The 11,477-nt window shown below is 37.2% G+C and overlaps 2 protein-coding genes across 2 annotated transcripts; one reads left to right on the forward strand and one right to left on the reverse strand.

The window, feature by feature from the left end:
• Positions 1-445: 445 nt before the first annotated feature.
• On the reverse strand, positions 446-5,039 carry LOC149030386 (Translation elongation factor EF1B/ribosomal protein S6 family protein). The gene is given in 3 exon segments (XM_089142687.1): positions 446-882; positions 884-1,060; positions 4,568-5,039. Coding segments are annotated over 3 exon segments (639 nt in total). The 5' UTR covers positions 4,967-5,039; the 3' UTR covers positions 446-819.
• A 4,572-nt stretch (positions 5,040-9,611) lies between these two features.
• Positions 9,612-11,282, forward strand: LOC149030387 (putative E3 ubiquitin-protein ligase RHA4A). Its single transcript, XM_089152856.1, has 3 exons — positions 9,612-10,027; positions 10,205-10,290; positions 10,488-11,282. Exons 1-3 carry the CDS (start codon positions 9,815-9,817, stop codon positions 10,873-10,875), a joined length of 687 nt encoding a protein of 228 aa, XP_089008982.1. The 5' UTR covers positions 9,612-9,814; the 3' UTR covers positions 10,876-11,282.
• The last annotated feature ends 195 nt before the right edge of the window (positions 11,283-11,477 follow it).

Genomic DNA, 11,477 nt, shown 5'->3' on the forward strand with positions numbered 1-11,477 from the left:
TATTTTAGTGATAGAGGCGAACAGCTAAACAAATGCAAATAGACACTCACTATTTCTGAATCAGACAGGGATTCTAACACCAGCCATTCATTCCAAAAATCAAACCCAGGACTCTGGTTTCCTGTTACCTGGTCAAATCCAATGGCAGAACAGTTCTTCTGGTTCTACTGTAATGGGATCAATTTGTAATGTTTGAGTTTTTCTCGAACATTTTAAAAGGAGAAAAGGGAAAATAAATTCACAGGTTTCAGTCAATCCAAGCCAATCATTATGTCCTATGATTCTACAAAGCCCAAAAGTATGGTTTATATGTCTGCCATTATTGAACATGAACACTTACATGAGTAATGAAACTTTTGGGGCTCAATATTTAATTCCTTCCCTCCCCCCCCCCATTCATCCCTCTCTTTTCTATTCTTTGGGGGGGGGGGGCTTTGATCCATTTAGGCATGTACAAACTTGCTACATGAGATCAATTGCAACTGCTAGTAAAGCATCTTATGATTATGAGTTATGACACAAATGAATGAATCACAAAGACATACAAAGCCCCAATCAACTAATTTTTCATCCATTGTTGTTCCAGAAGGGAGAGATCTGGCAGTGATTTTTGTCTCCTCTGTGTCCCTTGATGACAAACCTTCACCTTACAAGATGATCCTTGAACTGGATGAAACCTGTGCAAGAAAAACATTCCTACATCCTACTCCCATGGACTTAGATTCAAGTACACTGAATTCCATAAATTTTGATGCCATTTGAGACAGATCCTGGACCATGAACTCTCTCTTCCCCCTGAAGAGACAGTATCAACATAATCTAATACTTTCTCTTCCTTATCTTAAAGGTTGAGGATCGAATAACATCGTCATCAGCATTCAAAGGTTGATTCAAGTGCAGAAGTGGACTCCGGTTTAGTGAAATAGGTGAAAAGGAGGTAGATACCATCCAAATAGGTGTTGCTCTCTCCGGCCCTGTTTTTCTTCTTGATGCTATAAGCAAGTGGAATAACTCCTCTGTTAAATACCTCGATGTACATGCCACCCCCAGCAACAAGCAACTGCAGGACAAAAATGATGAATGTCAGTTTAATCCGGCTTTAGCTAACACCTACATCACTTGGATCCATGAAGATACAGCTCAAAGTTGTACAAATCAGTGGAAATAATACACTTTTACTTCTGGCCAGAATTATTTTTTTTTTTTTCAGTGAAGAAACCAGCAAGTATTCAGTATTTCAGCTGAACTCATATCCAGCTCAAAATAAAATAACAGAAGGTCAGGTGATATCTGACAGAAGACTCTAAGTTTAGGTTACATCAGGTGTTGGTTATTGGCACATAAGGCCAATGGGTAGTGAGGAAAAGAAATCCCCAGTCTCTTCCCAAATACAGTAGGAATCTAGTTTGTGTTCAACAATTATCATACCAGTCAAAGAATTCATTATGAATTTGCTGGGGGTACAAAATTCACTTTCCTTCCCAAAGTGTTTACCACATGCAAAAGCAGGAACTCCAACAGTACATATCTTCAATTAAAAAAAATAAACAGAAAAAAGAATACTATCCAATCTTGCATGGTTCCCATGCTTAGACACACAAGGCGTGTTGTCTGCCTGGAAATGACTGTCTTGCTCCCAGCCAAAAGTAGAAACCCCAGGTGGTCAAGGCACCATGTGTATCTAGGAGTAGGAGCTACACAAGGCACCAGACTGGTTAGCATTTGATTTCCCAAACAAAAACAATGAAAGCAGATACCATTGACAATTTGAACTGGGAGTTTTGCTCCTTATGTAATGGAATACATATGCTATCTGAATTTGGTTTCTCAGCAAAACCTTTTGACTTGCCAACTATATGAACCAAGTCATCAGAAGACCAATAGGCATGTCAATGTGATGGATCTCAAGCTGTACTTGCCATTTTGTATTTTTAATTGACTCTTATATGTCTATGTGGGAATTTAGAATATCCATACATGTCCTTCCATGCATTTATTGAAATGTCTGTACAGGCAGCCATGCACAGCTCCGCTACAAGAACATTGTAGGATCCCACTATCATCTGGGTGGTGAAAATCCTCAATTTCATCGAATAGGAAATCAGTATATTCTTCTTCTCATGCATTTAAAGTGTCAACCAGAAAATTCATACAAACAGTTCAACAGAGTTGGAGAACTCCCAAGTAAATGAAGATCAAGAAGCAATCAACATCATTGCGCGAATTGCAATAACTCATGCAAAAAAGTGCATAGGTAAAGAAAGCATATTTGAAATTTAAGATAATCAAAGAGGCCTTCCAATTAATCAGCTTCTAGTCAAAAGCATCAATGCTGAAAGCACAAGCTGTTTGCTAATCATATCTACTACGGGAGATTGGAACAATTGCTAACGAACATAAATCCATTAAGATAAATAGATAAATTAAATACCAGGGAAAATTACATATAAACCCCCTGGATTTGCAATCAATTACAAATGCACCTTTGCTGTTAAGATTTGGGTTAAGTGACAATGTCACCACTAAATAAAAATTCAAAAGGCCAACTTTACCCTTCTTTGTTTAGGCATTTCTCATAATAGCAATTTCAACTCCAATACTAAATGACTAAAATGCCCTAAAAATTACTAAACTAGTGGGAGAAGGGATTTCCTCTTCACCCATCTCTTTCCTTAACCCCCGGAAATTTGTTTATATGGCGGTGGTTTCCGGTAGGGTGGGGCCAATGGGTGATTTCTGGCAAGGTTAAGGAAAGAAGCTGGTGAAGAGGAAATCCCTTCACCCATTTCTTTAGTAATTTTTAAATGCATTTTAGTCATTTAATATTGGAGTTAAAATTTATATTATGAGAAATGCCTAAACAAAGAAGGGCAAAATTGGTCTTTTGAATTTTTATTTAGTGGTGACATCATCCCTTAACTCAATTCTTAACAGCAAGGGGACATTTGTAATTGATTTTTTATTAGTAGTAAATGTAATTGATTGAAAATCTAGGGGGTCTATATGTAATTTGCCCTAAATACTAATGTATAGCAACAGGAGGGAATGAGCACTTCTTTCAAGGGTGTCAACAATTAACATTATGTTTTTCTTGAGTGCAATTGGGTTGTATGATGGCAATAAGCCAACGAGTCTCACATTTAGATGCTTCCATTCACAAGCACATAATAGCTATAGATACCGCTTTCCAATTGTGAATTTCAAATACTACTTCCCCATCAAGAGTGCAATAAGTAGAAGGTTCCACTCGATGCCATGATATTAAAAATTTGTATATGTGTTATCAATGTTTGGTTTGAACCACGGGGCCTAGGTGAACCAAGCAAACCAATACCCTGGTTCGGTCTTTCAGTTCGTTAAGTTTGTAAGGCACTTCTTGACGAGGCACTTCTTAGCAGAAAAGCCTTCTCGAGAAGAGTGCTTCTTGGTGATAGCCAGCTGTCATGAGAGACTTCTCAAATGGCCTCTCAGTGAGTGTTCGACAAGCCACATCTCGAATAAAGTAACGTTGCCAAAGGATTCTCTGTATCTCACTCCTGACGTCAATCAGTGCATTAATTTTAGCACTGAATGCACTGAGATTCATTAAATGCATGTTGTCGAGAAGCTTCTCATTTGCCTAAAGGCTTTCTCAAGTATTGTACCCTATCATTTTATCTGCCAAAGATTGGACTTGTTGTCATGTCTATGTCAGTGCACATTTGATCATCATATTCGGTGGGATTTTGTATGTCTTGAGACTTCTTCGGGAAGTTTGGGCACCTAGCTTGTTGATCAAGATACACATCTCTAGTGATCGTCACCTTCCATCTGGGATCGAAAGATCCAAGGGTTACGAAGCATCTTCACCACTTTAGAGGTATGAGTGTGATATATATACAAACACTCCAAATGAATGGGGTAAATTTTTGATAAACATTAACTCGGGCATTTACTATCCTACAACTACCCAAGAAGACATTCTCTCTTCAGCTTCATGGAGCATTTACTCCTCCCTACAAGGATTTGTGTTCATCCGAATCTGACTTAATCATTGGAGGTGGCTTCTCCATCCTCAAGAGGCGGCCCACATTCACTTTATTTATTTTCCAAGATCTAGGAACCAGATTCGGTCTCTAACCGAACCAGTTGGCCAAAAGTCAAATTTTGAAGCAACATTATGCAAACGCATTTGGCCAGTTCATTTGCTAATAGAAACAGTTCAAAGGTAACTGTACTGCATTTAGGCTAGACCCACATTTATGAACAGAAACGAAATTCCTTCCCCGTTTTAAAATATTTCAGTAAGTGCTATTTCTTGTAGTTCACTTAGACCTCAAGAAAAAAATTCAATTGGATCTATTCTGCTTTCCAGCCATCTTGCAAATGGCACTCCTAAACACTGAAAAATCTCAGTCGCTGTACATATGGGACTCAGTTCTAGGTTAGAGCCATAAAGAGAGTCCGACGGAAATCCATTAGGGTTTTTCAAATATTTAAAAATTCAAAATTTGAAAATCCAATTAAAATTTAAAGAAATAAACTTAAGAGAAAGGAATTATCGGAGAAGACGAAGTATAGGAGTTACCTCTTCGTACTTCTGGGTGAGAGCGAGACGTTCGTCCTCTGACATGGTGGGTCTCAATACGACCATGGTCTCGTATTGCCGGAGTCCAGGCGGACACTGAGGCTCCTCCTTGTCCTCCGCCGCCGAAATGGATGAACCAGGTGGGCTTATTGGTGGTTCATCGCTAACAACTCCTCCTTCGAAGAACGAACCAGAGAAATCTAAGGTTAGGGCTTCGATAGAACTCCCTTGCCTATTCCTCTGTTTCTGCTCGAATTTACTAGGGCGAAGTCTGAGATGACGAGTGATAGAAATAACAGACGGAACGGAGAACGTCGAAGAAGAGGTAAAATTGTTGGAGAATAATTTAGGACAGAAAGAAGAAGAGGTGAGCGTTGAAGCCATTGCAGTCGATGCCATGACTGAAAGGCTGAAGCTTTCCGAGGCAGAGCGGTGAAGAACCTCAACTGGATTGTCAAATTTTGGATAAGATAGATTGCTGGAAGGGTAATTGCGTCCTTGTAACCAACGTTGAGTGAGTCACTGAGTTCGCGCAGAGCCATAGCAAGCTCTGCAAAATCGTATGTAATCCCAATTTATCACAGAAAATCGTTAAATTATTATTTATTTTATTTTAATTAAAAAAAACCTTATAATAGACAATGACTTAACGGATATTAGAAAATCGGGATATTAGTGTTTTAAGGCCTTCATTATGGGATTTTAGTGTAATTTGTTTTTTTTTACTTCTATAAAATTGGGGCAAATTGTCAGTGTTTCACCTGCCATGCTAATGTTAATTTGAGTTTAATTCATGGCCCCCCCTTAAGTGGGGGCTAAATTATTGACTGCCCACTTATATGCCAAATATTTTATATCGCACCTCTTAAGAATATTTCAAATTACCCCTCTTGACGGTCAAGAGGCTTGACAATCAAGTGAGGGTTGGAAAAATCAAATATACGCTCTTGTGTGTGTAAAGACCGAAATAGTCCTTTGTAAAATTTACTTTACCTCCCTTTACCCTTGACTTCATGAAGAAGCTTCATCATTGAGCCACCTCTTCCTCTTCTGACAACTCTGACCACTTCCGACGAACCCCCACTATCCCTCCCAACTACTACCCACACTAACCCTAAGGCCAACGCCATTTCCTTTTGAACCTAACCATTGTGACTAAAGTCTACAACCTTTGCAACCTAATCCTCCTCCTGCAACTTGTGCAATCAACACTCATCGCCGCCAACAAGGGCTTTCATCGAAGAAATCAAGTACAGCAAGGGTTATTTGGTGCACCCAATCACACACACACCCCATTGGTTGTTTGCCTAGGTTCCGTTTTGGCTTCAATTTATGGCTTTGAAGCTTGCAATTCATAGTGCATGTAGGGTGCTTGATGGTCTGCCTTTGTGAACGCCTCGTATACCATTGACCACACCCTTAGGGCCTCCATGCAATGCACCTCGACCTTGCACATGTGCCTCCACACACACCCCCTCAACCCCCCCCCCCCCCCGCCCAACTACCCAACGCCCCCTAGTCCAACACCTACTATTCAAAATGATTTATGCATCTCAATCTTATTGTGCAAATTCATGTATTATTCAAAATGATTCATAATGAGACTCATACACCTTCAAGAGACAAGTGATGCATAATGGTTAATCCATTGCGTTACTAATCCATAAAGACATGAATAATACATTGGAGGTCTCTCGACCAACACAAGGTCCGGCCACTCTAATTTCCTTTAAGTGTGCAGGCGTCGTACCTACTCATATTGAGTTGGAGAAGTCTTCAAGAGGTCGTCCAACTACCCAGCTGACGTGAAGAAGGTCTAAACGCAACACTTGCCATTCGTACTTTTTCGAGTTTTGAATTGGAATAGGACTTTTTTTCATGCATTTCTATGGAGATCAATTACTCTCTGCTCAATGAATTTATGCTTTTCTTTTGCAAGGCACAAATGCTGATTTTGCCAATATGAGGAGGGGGGAACTTATTTGTTAGCATTTGTAGAGTGAGGGTTTTGGTTGCCGAAGCCAGAGGAGGAGGATGAGATGGTGCTTTGTTCGTAGAAGCTTCTTCGTGAAGACATAAAGAAAATGGGAGGAAATCCATCTGAGGCAAGGCTTAAAGTATCGGTATCGAGTATCGTATCGGTCAGGTGATTTTGAGAGACGTATCGTCCTGTATCGAGTATTGTATCGCTCTGACTAATGTATTTTAATGTAATTCAATGGAGAAACGTATCGAGATGTATTGTATCGGTTGGGTCAAATATGGATATGTATTAGCAAGTATCGTATAGTATCATGGGATACTTTAAACATTGCCTGAGGGCATTTTAATAATTTGACAAATAGAGGGTGTTTTGGTTAATTGACCACTTAAATTTGAAAAACTAACGGTCAAAGCTTAGAAAGTTAACAGCGAGTAAGTTGGAATTTTGAAAAAAATGAAAAGTGAAAAGTAGGCAGTTTGGAAATTTTCCACTTAAGTGGTCAATCAAGAATTTAGCCCCAACTTAAGTGTGCACCATAAAAAATAAAAAATAAAAAATCTTAAACAAAACACACTATACTTGACTCATTTCTTCATAGCTCTTTACCATTTATGACTATGACTTCTTTCCCCTCGAATCTTATATCCTCATTAAGTTTGAGAGATATGGTTTATAGATAGTATTTTCAAACTTAAGATGTAAAAGTAATAAGAAAAATGGATAAATAAAAATTATTTGAAAAAAACGATGTCAATAATAGGGGTACTTTAGTTGATAAATTAGATAACTGAAGGGTTTGACATTAATATTTGGGGGTAATTCAAGAAGAGGGAGTGGAAATTTTCCTTATTAATTTCACCTCAAAATAAATCAAAATATCATCTATTTCCTTGTTAACAAGTTATTCCCTCCAATAATGTGAAGTATCTATTATATCCTCATAATCAAAAAATGATAAATTTCTTGAACCAAGGAAAAATGCAAATGTAAATAGTACTAACCCTAAAATCAAGTAACATTACTTGTTGCAATGATTTCTTGTACCATCAAAAAATATTAGGAGGTGACACATTGTTACTTTTTTTTTTATTAAATGATGAAAAACTATTTAGGATATAATGGCCATTTTACACGACGGTGACATTCTTATTCTGAATGGCCAAACTCGTCGAAATATCATTATTTTTCCTTTTTGTCTCATATATACCCACAAACCACTAAGTCATATCTTACATAAATTAATAGATTTCTAGTTGAATTCCCCACTAATTTAAACCTATGCAACATTTCAACCATGCTTGCCTATTCTCCATCTAATAACTTTATTGTTAAGATTCAGAAATATATATACAATTGTTTATTGTTCTTAGTGGATTTTATAATTCAACTGAAATAAAATAAAATAAAAAAAGAGATCATCAAATTCACTATAAGTTCAGTGCAGCAGTTCATTTTGTTTTAGAAATAGAATAAAAAACTTTCAAGAAAATTCCATGTCTATGGGTCTTAAAAAAAAATAGAAAAAAGAGAAAAAGAAAAAGAAGAAGAAGATAGAAAGAAAAAGAAAAAACCTATATCCACTTTCTTTTTTCTGGTTTGCCAACCCCAATTTCCAAGGCTTTACCCTGATTAATCCAGTGTTCGATCCGAGTCATACACCTGGCTGTGGTGGGTGAGTCTCCCAGTAGGGTTTTTTTGCATGCACAAGGTTTCAATACCGGAACCTTGTTTAAGCGGACCAAGCTGCTTACCACTTGGACCAACCCCTCGTTGGTTACCTGTACCCACTTTCTACTTGCACCTTTTTGATACCTTAGTTTTAATAATCAAGGTTGGATGATTGTTAAGTTTGTTGATCATTTTATTTTGATTTCTATACTTCTTATCATAAATTGAACTGTACTAACTATTGTCCTTACATGTTTGTTTATATCATTTTAAAGTTTGATGACATGAAGTTTTTTTTTATCAAAAAGTTTGTTCTGCCACCAGATTGGCATGTGAAAAATATAGTTGTGAATAGAGGAATGACTTTGTTCACAGTTGATGTGTTTTTCTATGTCTGAAAAGGTATTATTAGGTACAAAAGAAGGTATGTCTAGTGCTCTCCATGGAAGACCAAACATTTGTAAGTCAGCTATGAACACAACACACAAGAGATGACTCCATGATAGCATAAAAGTTAAAAGGGTTACTTAGACAAATAGGGCAAGTTGCACCTTGTAGGGCCTTAAATGAAGAGGAACTAAAAACAAAAGAAAGTGGTGAGACATGACTTCTTCTAACTATTAGCTCATAAAGCATTATCAGTTATGAGTTTTAAGTCAATTAGTTTTACAATAGTAGAGTTATAATTGTGGAATTATGGTTTTGGTTTTCCTATAGACAGTCTCTTTAGATAAATTAAAGAACAAGGCAAGCAAATGGTAGCATTTAATAAGGTATGAGGGTAGTGAAATTTTCAAGAAATAGTAGAATCTCGTTTTCTCTCTAGTAAACGTAGGCAACTTTACTGAATCACGATAAATTTATTACTGTTTTGAATATATTTTACTCGTATTCTTCTTCATGTTTGTGCGACATCCCAACATTCTTTTGGAGATACATCGAATAATTTAATTTTGAGAAGTTAAAATCTACCTTGTCACCCAGTTGCGTGGCTTATTTGCTAGGCTTGTTAGGTCTGGTAAATGTGATGTGAAAATTAGGAGACAAACCGGTTAGTATCGCTATCTGTCTTCGCCAGTGCTTGATCAGCAGACATTATTAGCAAAATCTTTACTAATATCATGATTACAAGAGTCATTCAACCTTAATCCAATCAATAACCTAGGTTTGTTATTCATTGATGAAATTATGAAATAGGGAAAGAAACAAATAATCAAAGGAGATTAAGGCCCATGCTTGTTGTTTCCTATGTGGGGCTAAAAATCTTAGTGGAGAGTCATGGAAAATGCCCAGGTCCCATCTTAAAAAAAGATGAGAATATCATCATGGATTGTTGATAAAAGAAAAGCTCCAGGTATATTCCAATCAACAGAGTTGCTTTATTCATGGACTCATATCCCAACCTCAAAGATGACTAGATTTTCAATACCCAGGTTTCAATGTATCCTCCCAGAATCTCACTTCACTCTCACCATTAAATACAACTTAACATAACATGTTTCCAACAATTTTCCCATCTCTGCAAATCAAAAGATCTTTGTCATACCAGTTTTCACTCTCAATCTTTCTTATTTTTGGAATTCTGGAGATCAGTAATGGGTCTTCCAAGTACTCCCAGTCCTCCACACCTCTATTCTCAAGCAATTCAACTAAAGCTCTATCAAGCCTTCATATTTTCAGTTCCAGTCCTTTTCTCCATAATTCTATTTCTCTTGTTTTACCTCTTTTACCTGAAGAGGAGGGCTTCTAGTTTCTTTTCTTCCCCAGCAAACCCTCCATGGAGATCAAATCAAGCCACTGATCCCCTGGTAACCTCTCCTTCTCTTTCCTTTTCTGGGTTTGAATTATAAGAATTTAATTCTTATTACAGGAATAAGATACTATGAGCTTTGCTGTTAGACTAGTTGAATCCAGGCTTTTTATGTTTTTTGTTTTGTAGATTGCCTAATCTCATTCTGGTTTCCATTTTTGCTATTTACTTATAGCCTTCCACAGTTCACAAGAAAGAGGAACTCAAGGCCAAGCTTCCCATGATCATGTTTGATGAGGATGTAAGATCCAGAGAGTCACAGTAAGTCCTAGTTTTTTTGGGAAAAAAGATAAACCCTAAAACCCTAAGCTTAGTAGTTACTGATAAGTGAGGAAGACAGTATTTCATACATTATATTCATGGGTTTTTGGAGATCTGATATATTGAACTGAAGAGAAGCCTTCTTGTGATCTTTTGCTGAATTGTTAGTGAATCAATGATGGGTTTTGGCTTAGCAGGTGTTCTGTGTGCCTGGGAGAGTTTGAGCTGAAAGAGCAGCTGCACCAGATTCCATCATGCAATCATGTGTTCCATATTGACTGTATTCATCACTGGCTTCAAGCAAACACAACATGCCCACTTTGTAGAGGATCCATTGTCCTTGCAACAAACAGTAGGAAATCTGGCTCTGCACAGACATCAGCACCCAGTTCTACTGGATTGAACTTGCAACCAAGGATGGATGCAGAGGTTGAGCAAAACACACAAATAGAAGGATCAACCAATGGAAGAACCCGTTTGATAACACAATCCAGTGATTTGCAGGAGCTGTCGTCGGTTCCTATAGACATTAATGGAACTGATAATTCACCTGAAGACTCAGTTACTGTTCAGATACATCAATAATATGCTATACTACGTTATCATGCTGTATATTCATACAATACTTTGATTTATTCATTCATATCTAACACAATTACAAATGGTATTTCAAGTTTAATTATGGAGAGACGCAAAGCATATATTTGATTTATTCATTCATATCTAAAACAATTACAAATGGTATTTCAAGTTTAGTTATGGAGAGACGCAAAGAACATATTCAGTCTAAAACTATGTTCGTTTTTTCTTTTTCTTTTTTTTTTTTGTGACAAAAACGAAAAAGAAAATGGTGGGTCAAACGTTTTGTTCTTCACTGGCATCTTGTTCATGGGTAGAGCCTGGAGTTAACATCGAGAAGAGAGGGGCCAAGAACTAAATTTTCACACAAAATACAATGATTTTTTTTACCCATTGTCTTTGCCATTAAATTTTTTTTCCCAATCGGGGATCAATTGTTAATATTTCATACATAAAACATGGACTAGAAGAAAATTTTCAAAAAATATGAAAAAGAACGAGGAAATTTCAGAATATTTGTGGGAATGAGGAAGGGGGAAGTGTTGATATTTTTCATACGACAAATAAGACTAGAGAGAAATTTCAAAACATCTCCTAGCCTGGCGTAC

The sequence above is a fragment of the Hakea prostrata genome, chromosome 1 (assembly GCF_041222555.1).
Source record: "Hakea prostrata isolate BN-2017 chromosome 1, UWA_Hpros_2, whole genome shotgun sequence".
Classification (NCBI taxonomy): domain Eukaryota; kingdom Viridiplantae; phylum Streptophyta; class Magnoliopsida; order Proteales; family Proteaceae; genus Hakea; species Hakea prostrata.